Below are 18,899 nucleotides of genomic sequence, written 5' to 3' on the forward strand. Positions count from 1 at the left end.
TGAGAAACACCTCTGACTTTGTATTTAGACTGACAAACTGGGTTCATGTGAATGTTTTAATGTTCCCGGTGATCAGCCAACAGGAGTTCATTTAAACTGAAACATGAGCTCCGTCTGGTCCAAATGGTCCCCGAGTAACTAACACAAATGCAAAAAGTGTTGCAACTGTCCCCAGTCTCAACTGCGCAGCCGCCGATCTCATCAGTCCACGACAATCTTTGCCTGCAGACCGGAAGTGTAGGAGAGCAGGTGATCTGTAACTTCCTGTTGACTGGAGCATCTTGATGTGGGTGAAAGGTGGAGAAGACCTCAGGTTATCATCCTTCAGCACAAACTCAACCGATCCGTCTGTTCTTCCTCCAACACAGAAGCAACGATGCTGCAGAACACAGGGTGAGCGTCCGACATCTCTGTCCCATTCAAAAACACCTCTGAAAAACGCCCGTTTAAACCCGAGAGTTCAGTACAAAACCGTGAAACGACACAATAATTAGATGAGATTTTAGAGAATAGAGCAGCTTCAGTTCGGGACTTTACTAAAGCCGAACTGAGCAGCGAAGAGTTCCGCCTCAGGAACTGACCCTAGTTTGGTTCTGGCTTTTCTGTCTGTTGACCTTTGAGCAGGACGAGTTTAAAGTTCAAGGTGTCTTCTATGGAGTTTGGTCACGGTTGCTGTTGGACTGCAGGGTCTCGTTATCTAACCTCCATTGTTGAGCTTTTCTCTTCTTCTTCACTCAGAATTCTGTTCAGACTTCTGAATAACTTCACTTCAAACTTAGGACAAATGTGTGCAAAGATCAGGACTTTGAAGTGAACACGTGTTATATCGGGAGTTCGCAGGAACCGAATTTGTCAGTGGACCCAGCTGCTTCAGAAACCGGACGGAGTTCGGTTCCGATCGCTCCGATTCGCAAGTCATCTTAAAAGTTAATGTTTTGCCTTCAGAGTTTGATATTTAGATCATATAGGAGCCGAATCAAGTATCATAACTGTGTTTCACTCGGTGTTCGTAGTTCGGTTCTGGTCTCTCTGGTTTGAAACTTTTAATCAAGGAAGCTTAAAAGTGTCTGTTTTTTCACAAGAGTTTGGTGGAAGCAGCTCTTAATTCTGTTAGCTTAGAAGCTAACAACGGTTCCTGCATATTAACGGTGTTTCCTTTGGCACTGAAATAGTTTCTGTAACATAATATAACGTTAATATTCGCGTTTTGATGTATGAACTGAATGTAAAGAATCTTGGACAAGTTTCGGCTGTTGTTAAGTCAGCTTTCACTCACACAATCAGGGAGGAAATGAGCCTTCAAAGTAAGAGTGTACAATTACGTCTTCTACATGGGGCTTTTATACTGAAATAAGAATGAAAAACTGACTAAAATCTTATTGAGTCAAATCTGTCTTCAATTTACACAACAATACTAATTTAAAAAGTACGATTTAAATGTATAATGTAAATAAAACAAAGAGTTCTGGTAGAATAAATTTAAATTGTGTGGATTTTCTTCTTTTTTATATTGTTTTTTAATTTTATCTTATTTTTAGAGTTTAGTAAAAATCTAAAGAAAAGCCAAACAAAATATTAAAAATGAAATCGCAGAAATACACATTCACATGTTTAAGAAGCTGAAATCAGAGAATTTTGATTTTGTTTTTCCGTAAAAAATGACTCAAAACGATTCATTGATTAATTAATCCTGTCACAATCTTGTCAACTGAAAAATAGTGGAAACTGTTTCACACGTTTTTACATATTTTTCATCAGTGATCAATCTGACAGTATTGTTTCCACTAATCAATTTGTTGTTGATGACATCCTCAAATGTCTCAAAGATATTCAGTTTACTGTCAGAGAGGAGCAAAGACACCAGGAAATATTCACATTTAGGAAGAAATCAGAGAATGTTATTTATATCAGCATGTTAGTTATTCGTCTCACAGGGTTTCTTCAAAATATTTGACATGGAATCTGACTTTTAATCCTTAAAATGAATCTTAATAATAGTTGAGATATTCTGCCTCTGTAATATGTTCCATTTCAGTTATTAAAGGTCTTAAAGAGTTTTAGATTTGACTTGTTGACTCCTGCTGAGCTCTGGTCTGAGAACCTGTGTGTTAGCGTGTTAGCGTGTTAGCTAACTTTTTTTCATTTCTCTGTGTGTTTCAGGAAGTTAGCCGGCCGCACGCTCTTCATCACCGGAGGCAGTCGAGGGATCGGTAAAGCCATCGCTCTGAAAGCTGCCAGAGACGGAGCCAACGTCATCATCGCCGCCAAGACCGCCGTGCCCCACCCCAAACTGCCAGGAACCATCTATACGGCCGCTGAGGAGGGTGAGGAGCTAACAGGCTAATCCAGTTTAGCATCTATACACCCTGAGACAGTAAACTTTGTAAACTGGTGTTGTATTTGATTTCTGTTTAATATGTAATAACTCCTCTAAACACTAGGGGGAGCAGTGGACAGGCTGAGCGTCAGAGGACATTTAAGCTAATAGCATCGATCACAGGTGTCGGCAGCTGGGAGGAAACAGTCAGTTTTTAAGCATCGGAGCTTTATGTAGTTGAAGTTGTTTAAATTGCTGGATTATTGAACATGGAACAACGAGTAAACACAGTGTGATGATGATGATGATGATGATGATGATGATGATGATGATGATGATGACGATGATGATAAGGACATCGTTTGTCTGAGGACACGTCTGAACTGTCCAGGACTTAGTCACTACAGGTATTTTTAATACATATTCAACTTGAATCAATAAATTCAAATGCTGCTGATCGATCTGCGTTATGTTCTGTTAAAACGTTCCGTCAGATCAGTGACACGTTCACGAGTCACTGAGCCACATGTCTGTAGCTAATGTTTTAACATTTTAACATTTGAAGAAGTTAGTGTTTTAACATTTCAGTGAGCATCATTTCTGATGACCGTCTGGTGTGTGTGTGTGTGTGTGTGTGTTTGTGTGTGTGTGTGTGTGTGTGTGTGTGTGTGTGTGTGTGTTTCAGTGGAGGCAGCAGGCGGGAAGGCGTTGGCGTGTGTGGTTGATATTCGTGACGAGCAGCAGATCGGAGAAGCTGTTCAAAAAGCTGTCAACAAGTTTGGAGGTAAAATATTTTTTACAGTGTAGAATAAAAACTGAAAAACTGAATTATCAATATTAACACTTCATGTATTCTTTAAGGATTCATAGTTTCTGAATATATGTAATTTCTATAAATATTTTTTTTGTTTTGTTTTTCGTAGCTTCTTTATAAAATAAATCAGAGCTGATTTTTAAAATATTCACAGTTTTTATAGTGAAATCTGACGGCTGCTGCAGCATCACGTCACAGCTGATCCTCCGGCAGTGACATCATCACAGTGCTTGTATGTGATTGGCAGGGATCGACATCCTGGTGAACAACGCGAGCGCCATCAGTCTGACAGGAACTCTGGAGACGCCAATGAAGAAGGTCGACCTGATGCTGGGAATCAACCTGAGAGGAACCTACCTGACGTATGACGTTCTGCTGTTCTTCACGTTCTCACTCAGAGATGATGATGTGTCACATAATGACGTGAGCGTCTGTCTTCGCTCGACCGCTCTGTGCAGGAAGTGCTTTTCCACCTGTGACGGAGTTTTAGATGTCCTGTTTGTCCACTGATGGTTCTGATGGACATCAGGTGTCTTTACTTGTTGCTAACGTAGCTTAGCTTTATTCTTCTCAGCTGTGGTCTGAGAAACAATCAATTATTTTTTGCTATTCATGTTTTTTTCATGATAATTCCACAAATTCATAATTATTTCTTCTTATTTCCAGCAGTTCTTTTGTATTTACTCTACCGGTCAAAGGTTTTAGAACATCTTAATGTCTCGTTGTTCTCTGAAATGGAAACAGAGAACAAATAAACAACTGAAGTTAAAAAAAAAAATCATGGAATCAGTTTCTAAACCAAATGTTTTCTAAACTCTGGACTCATCACCTCAGACAGACAGAACAGCTCAACACACTCGTGACATTTTTTCTACAAAGGAAATGAAATGTTCTTCAGAAGGTTCTGCAGAAGTTCTCATAAATGTGTGGCTCTTGTTGGTTGCTTTACTTTCACTCTTCTGTCCAGTTCGTCCCAAACCAGCTCAGTCTGCAGACTCTGTTGATCCACTCCGTGTTTTCAAGCTCACCGTCTCATTCTTTTTTTTCTAAAGGTAGTTCAGGTGCAGCTTGTTCTTATGTTTTGGGTCATTATCTTTCTGTAGGATGAATTCCTGACCTGTTCAAACCACAGGTTACTGCATGGAGCTGCAGAACGCTGTGTAGCTGTTTTGGTTCAGGTTGCCTTTCTCTCTCTGTACAAGTCACCGACCCTGGATCCAGTAAAACATCTCCAGACCATCACGCCTCCTCCTCCATGTTCGACAGTTGATGTCACACACTGAGGAACCATCCTTTCTCCTACTCGACGGCGTGCAAAAAAAAAAGTCCTGTGTGATGAACCGAAGATTTCAATTTCACCTTCTTCCAGTCTTCAGTAGTCCATTATCAGGGTTTCATGGTCCAGACAAGACTCTTTTTCATTCTGACATCTTAACAATGACTTTCTTGCTGCAACTCGACCTGTCAAACCTGCCACTCGAAGTCTTTTCTTCACAGTTGAAACTGAGACTTGTTTACTCCGACCACATGAAGCTGTTGTCCTGTGAGCCGCCGATCACACAAGCTGTCGACTCTCAGAAACTTGTCCTCTGATTCTGTTGTGTCTTTGGGTCTGTCAGACCTCTTCCTGTCAGTTTCCTTCAGGTTCTGAGTGACTTTTGATGGTGAAGGAACCTGTTCTCACTGACACCTGGACTTTCTTCACTATTTCTCTGTAGGAAAGACCTTATGATGGTCCGTCTCTTCTGTTGTTAACTGTCTTTTTCTTTCCATTCTTACAACAACACACCACTTTCTGCAGTACGGTTCTGTTCAAACACTGTTCCTGAGGGTGTGGTTCCACAGTGTGTTCCAGCACTACTTTGATGCAGACGGTTGTAAGGAACCAAGAAAAGTTGGGACACCTGTAGGAATCAGTAGCACCAACGTTCAAGACTTGATCAACCTCCGTTGCTGCAGAACACCTTTCAGTTGTTAACACAGTTCTTCCCTGAAAAAGGCCTTTTTGTATAATTCTGAAATGAACATTATTTTTCAGTTTTGGGTTTTAACCTCCTTCAGTTCAACACTGACCTTTGTACCATTTCAAGTTATTCATTGGACTCGAACTGCTTGAATTTCAATAAAAAAAAACTGGAAAAATTGGGGTGTTCTAAAACTTTTGACCGGCAGTGTATATATACTGTATATATCATCAGACTGTAAAGAAAGACAAGTACGAAACAGACAAACATTCAAAATCAAGCAAACGATATAAAATAATCAAAATCTGACAAAAGACAAACAGTAAATTATTAACATTCAGCATCTCTTCTCAGAAGCAATCAGGCTGCCGTAATTTCACATCACCAGCCTGTCTCTGAGCTAACTAGCCTGCTAGTGGCTAAAGTAGCTGCTAACAACGTGAATCTGTGTGACAGGCAGAGAACTCTGCAGTGTAAATTAGATAAAGTTGAGGCGGAGCATCCGGAGGACGTCAGAGGGGAAACTAGGAAATGTTTTCTCTATTTAGAGAAAGTCCAGTGTCACCAGACTTTGAATAAAGTTGTATTTTGTACAGTAATCAGTGAGGCTGGCAGCTAGCATGCTGCTGTGCCGTGTCTGTTGATGTGGGCGGAGCTCATGAGGATGAGTCATCCTCCTCAGCAGAGGTGCGTTCAGCCCCGACAGAATGAAGCAAAATGTTTAAACTGAAACATGCTGTGTTGAACACCGTCATATAAACATGTTCACTGCAGCGCCTTTTTAATACGGTGGTGTTTACATGCACGTCCTGTGACACGCCCACTCATGTTTGATTTGAACGTGTCTCTGTTCTCCTGTTAAAAAAAAAATCCCCTCCTCCCTGAATGGAGTGACAGAGAGTCCAGGCTGGAAGAACGAGCTGCTCTAAACAAGCTCCTCCCACTGAGCTGCTGTTCATTACAAACTGCTGATTGTCAGTTAACGAGTTAACGAGCTGCTGACTCTGAGTTAACGAGTTTCTGTAAACGAGCTGCGTCTGTGTGTGTCAGGTCGAAGCTGGTCATCCCTCACCTCCTGAAGAGTCGCAGTCCTCACATCCTGAACCTGTCGCCTCCGCTCAACCTCAACCCCGTCTGGTTCAAAAACCACACAGGTAACCATAACAGCTGACCAGCCAGCGTCCCATCATACACCTGTGCAGCAATAACACGTCGTTTGCTGTTTTTCAGCTTACACGATGGCGAAGTACGGCATGTCCATGTGTGTCCTGGGAATGGCCGAAGAGTTCAGAGGTCAAATTGCTGTCAACGCCCTGTGGCCCAGAACCGGTCAGTGCTAACTGTTAGCATGCTAACAGTCTCCTTATAGACTCACACTAAACTAGCATGCTAACAATACACCAGCGTGCAAACATGATGCTAGCCCTTTTCTGACCTGTGAGTTGTTGCCATAGCGATCCAGACAGCAGCGATGGACATGTTGGGTGGAGAGGGCATCGGGAAACAGTGTCGTACAGCCGACATCATGGCGGACGCCGCCTACGCCATCCTGTCCCGACCGAAGGACTATACCGGTCACTTCCTGGTGGACGAGGATGTCTTGAAAGAGGCGGGAATCCAAGACTTTGATCAGTACGCCATCCAACCAGGTGAGAGCATGATAACTGAGCTAACAGTAGGCTAGCATTTCCCTTGACTGTCATGTGGTACTTATGTGTCTCTGATTGGTTGACAGGTCACCCCCTGCTGCCAGACTTCTTCCTGGACGAGGCACCTGAGACGCTGGTCAAAAAGATGGAGGAACACGGTAAATAAAACAAATACTACTACCAGCTGATAATACTACAGATACTGCTGTCAGTACTGCAGATTATATTACTGCTACTTGTTCAAACTGATAAACTTTATTGATTTTTGTAAATATACACAACACATTACAGTAAAGTTGTGACAGGAAGCTCAAAAATCATTCTGTTATTCATGAAGGCTGAAAGCTTCACACAGGTGAAGAGACACGCTGCCATCCAGACGTCTTTTTCAGAGACGTCCCTTATTTCACTGAGACGATGCTGAGACACGCTGTGGACGTTTCAACAGAATGACTGTATATTTACAAAAAACAGTTTATCAGTTTCAACATTAAATATCTTGTCTTTGTTCTGAATTCAACTGAATATTATGAGGAAATGTTCCAGTAAATTGTTTCATTGTTTGTCTTTACGTTTGACACAACCTCCCGTTTGGACGTTTGTTTGACACAACGTCCCGTTTGGACGTTTGTTTGACACAACGTCCCGTTTGGACGTTTGTTTGACACAACGTCCCGTTTGGACGTTTGTTTGTAACAAACTGAACATCAGCTTTGTGTTTCATCATTTTAATCCAAGTATTTATAGATTTTCAGGTAATTTTTTTTGTTTACTGAACTTACGTGTCATTTTAGCGTTCGTTAATGAGTCCACTGAAATGACATGTTTTTGTCTCCTGGTTGCTAGGGGCAACCCCAGCCTTCAAACCACCACCATCATCATCATCATCATCAGCCACGCCCTCCTCCGGTGGACCGATAGAGAGCACGTTTGACGCCATCAAAGGAGTCATCAACGAAGACATTGTCAAGTCGACGCAGGGCATTTATCAGTTTGACCTATCAGGTAACAACAGGAGAGGACCATGTCCTTATAAGGAGATCCTGTTGGCGTGTCAATGATGTGACTGTCTTTGTGTCCATTTTAGGAGAACATTCGGGCGTATGGTTCCTGGACTTGAAGAGTGGCTCCGGCAGCGTGGGGCAGGGCCAGCCGCCCGTCAAGGCTGACGTCGTCATGACGATGGAGTCCAGCGACTTCAACAAGATGTTCGCAGGTGAGCTGTAACCATGGTAACAGGGAGAATGACGGGGAAATAAACCAAACTGAACTCACTCGCTGCAGGAAACATGCTACTGTGATGCTGTCGACGTGTCGATGAGATTTGGCTGTGTTGTCTCCATGGTAACGGCTGTGCGTCTTTCAGGGAAGCTGAAGCCGACGCTGGCGTTCATGTCGGGGAAGCTGCGGATCAAAGGAGACATGACGCTCGCCATCAAACTGGAGAAACTGATGGGCCGCATGAACAAGGCCAAACTGTGAAGCCCCGCCCCCGATCCTCTCAGGCCCCGCCCACCTGCTGTTCGTAGCTGTACATGTTGCCTTAATGACAAATACTGAAGATAAAAACACGTTAATAAATGTACCTTGATAATAAACTGATGACTCGAGTGGGTTAATCAGAAGCCATAATGATAATGATAATAATAATAACAACAATAACAACAACAACAACAACAACAACAACAACAACAACAATAATAATAATAATAATAATAATAATGATAATAATGAATTAATAAGAATTATTTTTATGATTTGACTCCTGTGGATAAAAAGGCGTCTGTTTGTGGTTTTACTTGTTGATCAAAACATTTAAAATAATTAATTATAAAATAAAGAATTATATTGTGATTTTCTGTATATTGGATGTTTTATTTGAAGGTTAATACTTTTTCAAATCTTGTTTAAAGGAAGCTTGAAGTCTTCAAGCATCACATGAGCTCCTCCTTCTGTCCTCACTGAGGACAAACACAACAAACACTGAAAATACATTAATACTGACTGTAAATACTGTAATACTTTACATATATACATTATTATACAGCTATATATTTAATGTATATTTATATGCAAAAGTTAATACGATTAAAGTTCAAACTGTGACTCTTCACTGTCATGAGATTCATATAAATCTAAATACTGTCACATGACCTGATGTTTCTGAGTGTTACACAATAAAAGTAAATACAAACATCAGCTCTGACAAGCCATCCACGTGGTTCTACCAAGAACCCTTTACTGTACCAAAAGTTTCATATAGAACCCAACCCTGAGGTTCTCGTGACAACTTTTTATAATCCAAAGGTTTTCACTAGAACACCTGGAGTGGTTTCTACCAAGAACCCTTTTGTATTCCAAAGGTTTTATCTAGAACCCTCTGACTGGGTTCCATCACGACCTCTCTGCTAAACCAAAGGCTTTTTGGATCCACAGAGAACCCTGAAAGAACCCTTGACAAAAAAGTCAATCAGTCCGGTCGTCAGTCAGGTACAGGTGGAGCTGGTGGAGGAGGAGCTACAGGTACAGGTGCATTAACAGATTATCAGTGAGCGTATTAATAATTAATCACAGGTATGATCGACACGCAGCTTGTCTGAGTTGAACTGAACAGAAATGTGACAGACGATGTGTTTCTGTCTTCAGTCTCACCACTTCATCACCGGTGAGTAAAACTACACATCGATTTCTCCAGTAGAACAGCAGAGTCTTTGTTTTCTGCACTCCGGTGAAGGTTGGTGATCGACTGCAGGTAACTATTATTATCACTGTAAATTAATCTGTTGATTATTTTCTTGATTAATTGATTAATTGATCCTGTCACAGTCTTGTCAGTTTACATCCAAACATGTGGAGCAACATTATTTTTCAAGTCTTCCCTGTAACGATTGTTTTCATTATTTATCAATCTGTTGATCAGTTTCTCCATTAATCAATTAGTTGTTTGAACTACAAGATGTCAGAAAATGTTGATCAGAGTCCAAGATGACGTCCTCAAATGTCTCGTTTTGTCCAAAACTCAAAGATATTCAGTTTCCTGTCAGAGAAGAAAGAAAATATTCACATTTAAGAAACTGAAATCAGAGGAATGTTTTTTCTCTTCATTTTCATTTTCGAGCTGTTTAGACTTATACACGCTGTACACCTGAGGTGGGAAGTAACTAAGTACAAGTACAAGTACTTATTTACTGTAGTTTTCAGGTACCTGTACTTGAGTTTTTATTTTTCTGATCACAAATATCTGAACTTTCTCCTCATATTTTCTTAACAGCCTCGCTACTTGAGTTTGAATGACTCTGAGGTGAATTATTGATTATTGATTATTGTTATTTTGCATCATTGTGCGCCGCCTTCAGACATCAAGACTGACTTCAACCTGAACGGACGAAACAATAAGACAGAAAAGACATGAGAGGACATCAGACAGGACAGACGGGACGAGACGGAAAACTGACTTAACAAAATGATGAACAACATGAAACAACAAGACAAACAGTGTAAACTGAGAGGACGAAGGTTTTCTGTCAGACAGGAAGTTGAACAGATCATCTTTACTTGTTACTTTGTAACGTTTCAACAAGTTGATGTTGCAGAAACATCACAAATGATGCGTCGCCATGGCGACGTTGCAGAGGCTCTCTGATGCAGCAGGTGTCCCCGCATCAGTCCAGAGGTGACTCGTCATGTGGACACTGAGGCGAGCTGCCAGTGACTCATCATGAGTTACAGTAGAATTCATGACAGTAAAAACTAAAACGGAACATTTTCAGAGAGAAACATGCGACTCGTTCTCGTTGTTTGTGTTTCTCTGCTGCAGCTCGACAGGAAATCAGTGTTTTAATATTTGTTTGAATATTTAGTTTAACAGCTTTTAAAAGTTTTATTTTGATTCAATTTATTTATTTTTGTTTATGCAGTTGCCATGGTGATATATCGTGTTGTCGTGTATCAGGACCGTCTGTTTCTGTCTGGCGACGCCCATCAAACCGTCATCCAACTGGTCGGCAGCAGAGGAGTCAGCCGACGTCTCCCATTGGCTGAGAGATCTGTGAGCCGTAACAAACATCTCTGAGTATTAAAGCTGTAATCAGAATCTCTGAAAACACTGGAAATATTTTATTTTAAGTATCAATATAATTTAACACTCACTCTGTAAATGTTTTAAAAAAAAAATACTCATCACCATCATTTGTTTAACAGTTAAAAATAAATTCATATTCTGTGATCATCGTTAGAGTTGACATGTTTTTAATCCATGAACTGTTTGTTTGTTCTATTTTCATTTTCAGATCTGCCAGTTTTTAAAGATGTGCTGCTGCTGCAAAACCACCAAAGAAGAAGAAATAAACAGATATACAGGACAAGTTATATCAAGTCACATTTGTATATTTGTGTTTTTTTTGTTTTTTTTTTCCAGAATACAAAGTAAAAATATGAGAAGAATGAATTAGATTTGCATTGAATGTTAAATATTAAATGAAGACACTAATTGTTCTTAAATTAAAATCTTTGTTTTGATTTATTGATCCTGTTCTGTTCTGTCTGATTCGTTCTCATTCCCTCAGATTAATGCCAAAAATCTCTGTTGCTAGGCAGAATACACGGTCCACTGCCCCACCAGCCTCGGAGCTCTGCTATTGGTCCGTTTGGAAGCCCCGCCAACCACAACCAGTGTCTGGTATTGTTCAAAGGTTGCTGTGACAACGCCAGAGGGTGGAGTCTCACTGTTCCCCTGCTACCGATTTGTCAGCTGCTCGACCTCATTGGCTCTGAGGGATTCGATTGGTCGGTGAAAGGAACTCATTTCAGCTCATTTCATGAATTATTCTTTATTTTTCTCTTTTTGTTTCATATTTTTGTGTTTGTTTGTTTTTATTCCTGAAGCAAAGTTTGTTTTCGATGATGTCCGACCGCTCGAACTGGACCAGAGGACGAACGAACTGATGAACCGTCGTCAAACGTATCGGTAATCCGTCAGATATGATATGACGTTCTGTGTTCTATTAGAAAAACGGTCTCAGTCTTCCTGTTTGCTGCTGCCTAAAGTTCTTATTATTTTGAACACAATTTGAGATTCGTGTTTTTCATAGATGGAGTTGCTATGACGACGGTCTCCCGGAGACGATGAAGGCTGACGACATTATGTCACTTCCTGCTGATGTTCGATTCTCCGTATCCAAGGCGACCGACATGATTGTGACTGTCAGCAAAGCGTACGTTCCTCGAAGAACAAACAGTTTACGTCACTGACAGTGGAGTTTATTTACACATGAAGACGCCGGTAATGAAAATTACAGGAAAGACAAAACAAGACATTTGAGGACGTTTTTCATTTTTCAACATTTTATGAATCAAACAGCTGATTGACTTTAAAAATAGGTCCAAACGTGAAAACCTGTTTTCAGCTGGCAAGATTGTGACAGGATTCATTTCTCATTAGTAGAAACATTTTGGCTTTCGATTATTACCAATTATTATTGAGGTAATCCAAAGTCACAGGAGGTATTCAAGTTACATTACTTTGATATACTGCTGCTTGTATTAGTATCCTGATTACATTTTTACCAGGTAATCATTCAGTGTATCAGGATACATTTTGAACTCTGATGTCTGGTGTGTGTTCAGGTTGGTGGAGTTGAGTCTGCAGAACTTCCTGAGCTCTCAGCAGCGTTGGTCCAGTTTTCATCAGATCCATCAGCTCTGCCAGCAGATCAGGAGCCCGACCTGCCGTGAGACAAATATTCATTTCATTACAAGAAGAAGAAGAATATTCATGTGATGTCTGAAACTGAAAATCAGCAGAAATTATCTGATGTCATTTCCTCTCATTGGGGTGGTGATCTACTTCCTGTGGCCCCGCCCCTTCACTTCCTGACTGTCATGTGTCAGGACTGGTGGAGCGTCACTGGAGGGATGACTGGTTTTTTGGACATCAGTTCCTAAATGGAGCCAACCCGACTCTGATTCGCCGCTGCACAGAAATACCACCCAACATGGCCGTTACTGAGGAGACAGTGAGGACGTCACTGGGGGGCGGAGCTAGCCTCACTCAGGAAATGGAGGTGATTGAACTGAAATGAAGGGAAAAGCAGAGCAACAAGAGAAGAAACAGACTGTGATAAAATATATTTGAAATATATCGTATTTCCTCAAATAGTGGCCCGGGGCAGGCAGGCCTTTATTTGAGGCAGGCTTTTATTTTTCCAGGCCTTTATTTGAGGCAGGCTTTTATTTTTCCAGGCCTTTATTTCAGATTGTCTGTTTGAAAATTAGTTGTATTTTAGTACAAAGCCTCGTTTTGATCCATTCCTGTTTGCCATGTCGAAGTTACTTCATCATACTGTTAAAACAAACTCAACACTTCCTGTATGCGTTTCAAATTAAAAGCCCTCTAGTGTTTCAATGGATGGAAACTCTTAAGTTCTTAACAAGGCTTTCATTTTGAAACGTTTGCAGGAATGTGTTGTGGAAAAGTCACTGACTTTACTTTGTCATTGAGATTTTTACTTTTGAGTGAAACATAAGACTTGATGATGTCATCAATGACATCACCTCGTCCACCTGGCTCCTCACTATAAGGACTGAATGAAGGATTTTTAAAGGGTCGATTCCACTAAAGGTAAAGAACAACCCTTTACACTAATATTTCAAAAATTATATTAAAAAATGACTTTGATCCACAATAGAATCTGTGTCTAATTAACTTTGATGAATTAACTGTAGAAATTTCAACAGTTGCGTTTTATGTATTGTTCTCATTCTTTAAAAATTGAAATACATAGATTTCTTATTAATCTCCAGAGGGAAATTAAATTGTCATAGCAGCCAAAGTACATGCAGTAAATACACGCTACGACAGGCAGCTGCTGACAAACTGCAACTATGAAACCACAAACAATTAAACAAGTACTTATTTTGTGTTTTAATTTTCCATTTTCACATTTCCGGAACAAATCAGACTCCCAATTTAATATGTGTTACACTGACTAATACATTTTTTTGCATTTCAAATTGTGATTATACAAACATGTTGTTATTAAAACGTATCTATTATCTATTATTTACACATATAGGTCTCTTTTCCTGTATGAATATTAATACAATTATTCTTATTCTTCTTATTATAATATATTATGTTGTTGTTGTTGTTGTTGTTGTTGTTGTTGTTGTTCTACCGATGGTGCAGAGAGGAAACATGTTTTTGGTGGATTATCGGCTGCTGGACGGTCTCACAGCGAACATCGTGAACGGGAAGCAGAACTACCTGACAGCTCCACTCGTCCTGCTGCACCTGAACTCCAACAACCGACTGCTGCCCGTGGCCATCCAGGTAAACCCCACCTGACCTCTGACCTCTGACCCCAGGACACAGCAGTGGTTGAAAAGTCAGAAAGATGTGTGATAAGAGACAGAACCGTATCATCTGTAGATAAAAACTCCAAATTCAGAATCCAAACAAAGCTGCGGTTCGGCCAGTCTGCTCGCACAAACAAGAAACTCAGGTTGCTAACTAGCGTTAGCTAACAGGTTTAAGGGTTTGTTTACCAACAGGAAAGGGGGATGTACTTTGGCTTATGACCAAATACCTGCAGAACTACAGATTTTCCCATCAGCCTCAACTGGACTCTGTCTTTACAGATTATTTGCTAATGTTAGCATGCTAACATGCTAAACTCAGATGGTGAACACGGTGAATCTCATATCACTGTTGTGTATCCAGTCTGCTGGTTTCCTTTTCTGTGTCCTTCCTCACTCATCTCCTCACTCGTCTCCTCATCTCCTTACCTAGCTTAAGCAGTCTCCAGGTGAGACCAACCCGGTCTTTGTCCCTCAGGATCTGGAAGCTGATTGGCTGACAGCTAAAACATTTGTGCGCTCTGCAGATTTCGCCGATCACGAGCTGCGTTCTCACTTCCTGCGCACGCATGTGATGTCAGAGCTCTTCGCCATGGCAACACTTCGCAACTTTCCCACGGTGCACCCTCTCTACAAGGTACGCAGTACAGGGAGTACTTTCCTGTGCAACTACAGTACTGACTGACAGGAATGACTGTTTGTTTGACAGCAGTACTGTTGTTGGTACTTTTTGCAGTATCTCTTGTGTACTTTGTAGCTCTTGGTTCCTCATTTCCGTTTCACTCTGGAGATCGACGCTCTGGCTCGTCAGCTGCTGCTCTCTGACGGAGGATCACTGAAAGAGGTCAGACTCCACCCCCATGATGTCATCACTGACATCACTGTTACAGTTTACCACCATTTAATTTTGTGAATACTAAGAGTTCTTCTGTTGCACTTATTTTACTAAAGTTTTTACTTTTTTTTTTTTTTTACATATTAAATATTTTTAATCTTCTTTCAGTTTAATGTTTTTAGACTCTTTGTGTCCCTGTGATTTTTATTCATTTCCAGTTCTTTACGTTGAATTTCACATCGTAGAACTACACTTTGGAAGTACAAAGCAATATTTATTAAAATCAATATATTTCATTCAACTCATTAAATATTAAGTACGCAGCGGTGGGCGGAGCCGCCACATTGGAGTTCCTGCGGCGGGCGTTGACCTCTCTCACCTATCATGACCTTTGTTTACCTGATGACATCAGTGGGCGGGGCCTGGACTCTGTTCCTGGTTATTACTACCGTGATGACGGCCTGCGGCTGTGGGACATCATCCACAGGTGTGATGTGATTGGTTGAGTCTGTAAAAGTCTAATTACTAATTTTATTTATTTGTTGTTCTGTGCTGTTGGAGCAGAATATTTGTGAAATAGACGACAAAACAGCAGAAGAACAATCCTGATCACAATAATCAATGATCAAAACGCCTCCCGAGGAACAAATAATCAGTCCAACAACAAACAAAAACAAACTAACCACACTCTGATTGGCTACAGGTACGTAGGGGGTGTGGTCAGCTACTATTACCACAGCGACGATGATGTCACCAGAGACTCTGAGCTACAGAGCTGGATCAATGAGATCATCGTGTTTGGTCACCTAGGAGACGAAAAAAAAGGTCGGAGTACTTCCTGTAGTGTTTCTGCGGTGCTTTTATTGTGGTAACTGATAATCTTCTGTTGTTTTTTCTTCATATTTTTTATATTTCCTGTTGTTTATATTGCTTGTTTACTTTGTTTTTATTGACGCTTCTTTCTGTTTTGCTTTTCACTTTGCTGCAGTAAGTTTTCCTCTTATAGGACTAATAATAGTTATTATTGTATCATTCTGCATCTTTTCTTATCTTAACGTAAATTAACGCGACTTTATCGTATCATATACAAATAGTACAAAACAAAATCAAATTTGTTGGGTTTTTTTTGCACATACAAATAAAATAAAAATAAATAAATGAAATCTGTCCTTCAGGTTTCCCAAAATCCTTCACTTCAGTGTCGGAGCTGACATACTTTGTTACCATGGTGATCTTCAATGCATCAGCGCAGCATGCTGCTGTCAATGACGCTCAGGTGAGTCCACCTGTGGTTTTTAACAAATAAAAGAACTTCAGGCATCAAAATTTCTTGTTGGCCCGTTTACTCACCTGCTTTTATTTTGTATTCCACTTGTTGTCTTCCTGTGCAGCTGGATTATTTCGGGTGGGTGCCGAACGCTCCTGTTGGTCTGCAGCGTCCTCCTCCGACCTGCAGGGGGCGCTGCAGCGAACGCACCCTGCTGGACACTTTACCTGACGTGACCTCCGCCGTCCACGGCCTCGCCACCGTCTACCTGCTGAGCAAGAAACCTGCAGACTTTGTACGAACACCGCAAACACCTCACGGAACACGGAGGAACACAAACATGTCAGAGAACACAGAACACAGAACACAGAACACGTCACGGGACACAAACACATGGTTTCAGGTAGCAGTGTTATGGGGAACATGTTAGCATTTAGCTCACTGTTCAGTCTCACAGTAGCCTAACTGGAGACCAGTGATACTCAACCTGTGGCCCGTGGACCAAATCTGGCCCCGGACAGGGTGCTGGTTGCCCTCCAATGATTTATACATCAGTAAATGTTCCATAATGTTCCTCGGCTGTTACTCAGTCAGTTGCATAGGATCCTACACAGGTTGGAGAGTAACAGATTACATGTAATGGGATTACATAATCAGGATACAAAACAAGGTAACTGTATTCCATTACAGTTACATTCAGTAAAATACACAGACCAACGGCTAATGTACGTGTGGAGTAATTATTTGTAATGTTCCTTTAAGGTTCCTCTGGGTGGTTCCACGGAGCAGCACTTCACAGAGAGCGTTCCCGTGGAGATGGCAGCCTGTTTCCATAGTGACCTGAAGCTCCTCAGCTGTGACATCAGAGCGAGGAACGTTGGCCTGAAGTTGCCGTACGTGTACCTGGACACCGCCACCGTGGAGGACAGCGTGACACGCTAACGCTACAGCTAGCACGGTTTGCATCATCTGAATAAGTTAGCTTAGCATCGGTAGCTTCACAGTGATGTTAGCGAACGTGGGCATGGTTTATTCTGTTCATATATTTGAGAATTTTATTTATTTTCCTTCATTATTGTAACTGATGTTTTATTTGATTTCTCTGTTAACTGAAACTCTGAACTTCCTGAACACTTTAATTTATTTTCTACAGTTTGGAAGGTTAATCTGTAAAACATCAGACTTATTTTATCAAATAAAGTAAAGACGTGTCCTGTGCACTTTACACACAACAGATGCTCATGGAACACTCTTAGAAAAAGGGGTTCCAAAAGGGTTCTTCCTGAAGGTCTGAGGTTCTACCCAGAACCTTTTTGCTTCTGAAGAACCCCTTTTTGAAGAAGGGGATTTTCAAGGATTCTTCAGAAACAAAAGCGTTCCATTTAGAACCATTTTCATCCAAGAATGCTTTTTATTTAAATTATTTTGTTAAGGGTTCATTGTACTGTTACTTAGAACCCCCTGGATGGGTTCTACAACCCCCAAGAATATAAACATTTCTCAATAGAATCTCCCAAGTGTGTCCTAGATAAAAACCCTTATAAAATATACAAAGGTTTTTGGCAGAACCTCAGGGCGGCTTGTTATTAGCACCCAGAATGTGGAAGGGCTCTTCTTGAATTCTTGAAGAACTCTTTTGACAAGGGTTCTTTGTGTTATTATCCAGAACATCCTGTGTGGGTTCTAGACAAAACCCTTAGAATATCTGGGTGAAACCTTTCACAAATGGTTCTATGTATCACCCTTTATGTTGGGTTCCTTATAACGGGTTCTGTCAGGAACCTCTCTCTCTCTCACTAATGTGTAGAAATGTAAAAATAATGTGCCAATTGGCCCCAGTCTCCCCTACTGTCATCTAAAAAAATACTTTTTTGTGTTTTCCTTTCAGCTGATCGAACTGACCATCAATCAATTGAAACATTATAAAAATGAGTTGTAGAAAGTTAAGAAGAGGATTTATTTTTCTTAGATCTTTATGTGGATCGTTTATGTCTAGACATTTTACAAACATTTTAAATGTATGTTTTCTCATTTATTTAACAATAAATAACAAAAGTGAAACTGTATTAATATCAACCTCTGCAGCTCTTTGTAGGAAAGCTTGTCTTAGGCAACTGGACTGATGAGCAGTTCCACTTCATAAAACCGTTCAGGATTTATTTTATATGTGAAATTAATTAATGTCATCTGAGATAATTATCAGGGTTTGTTCAGGTTAACAAACAAACTACTGTATGTTGCTTGAACAGATGAACCAGTGAATCTTGACACACACTGTTATGATGCTGAGTCATAACTTGGATGAGGACACACACACTGAGTGTAACACTCGGTCCAATAAATAAACCTGCTGGTGGTTTGACAGATGAATAAAATGATATATGAACAAGAGACAAAGAAAAACTGATGTCAACAACACAAGTTTCAAAATGTAAAAAAAAAAAAGAATACAAACAATTTTCTCCATCATTCAGATATTTTTTAAAAGTCTGATCTGCAGATTTTAATTTAGTCAGATTCCAATTCTTTTCTTTCTAAGAAGTAAAATTGGCAGAATACACATTTCTGTCACCTTTGATGGAAAAATAAATTCTATGTTCATAATAAAACACTGATCATGAAATAACTTTCACATTTTCTCTAAAAGTTTCTTAAACAGCTGAGATAAAACCTTCAGTGTATTAAAACCTGTTCACA

The 18,899-nt window shown here is 40.4% G+C and overlaps 2 protein-coding genes across 2 annotated transcripts; both read left to right on the forward strand.

The window, feature by feature from the left end:
* Window positions 1-234: 234 nt before the first annotated feature.
* On the forward strand, window positions 235-8,342 carry hsdl2 (hydroxysteroid dehydrogenase like 2). The gene is made up of 11 exons (XM_084746382.1): window positions 235-393; window positions 2,161-2,324; window positions 3,003-3,101; window positions 3,379-3,493; window positions 6,146-6,249; window positions 6,326-6,424; window positions 6,550-6,744; window positions 6,831-6,902; window positions 7,591-7,749; window positions 7,832-7,960; window positions 8,111-8,342. Exons 1-11 carry the CDS (start codon window positions 377-379, stop codon window positions 8,224-8,226), a joined length of 1,269 nt encoding a protein of 422 aa, XP_084602508.1. The 5' UTR covers window positions 235-376; the 3' UTR covers window positions 8,227-8,342.
* Window positions 8,343-10,584: 2,242 nt separating this feature from the next.
* LOC146308877 (polyunsaturated fatty acid lipoxygenase ALOX15B-like) lies at window positions 10,585-17,280 on the forward strand. The gene is made up of 15 exons (XM_084746674.1): window positions 10,585-10,792; window positions 11,034-11,118; window positions 11,341-11,529; window positions 11,629-11,710; window positions 11,835-11,957; window positions 12,370-12,473; window positions 12,634-12,806; window positions 13,931-14,074; window positions 14,534-14,737; window positions 14,858-14,944; window positions 15,253-15,422; window positions 15,639-15,760; window positions 16,111-16,211; window positions 16,327-16,497; window positions 16,965-17,280. The coding sequence occupies exons 1-15, from the start codon at window positions 10,667-10,669 to the stop codon at window positions 17,142-17,144; spliced, it is 2,061 nt and encodes a 686-aa protein (XP_084602800.1). The 5' UTR covers window positions 10,585-10,666; the 3' UTR covers window positions 17,145-17,280.
* The last annotated feature ends 1,619 nt before the right edge of the window (window positions 17,281-18,899 follow it).

Source organism: Lutjanus erythropterus, chromosome 20 (genome assembly GCF_056507025.1).
Source record: "Lutjanus erythropterus isolate fLutEry1 chromosome 20, fLutEry1.hap2, whole genome shotgun sequence".
In the NCBI taxonomy this organism is placed as follows: Eukaryota; Metazoa; Chordata; class Actinopteri; order Lutjaniformes; family Lutjanidae; genus Lutjanus; species Lutjanus erythropterus.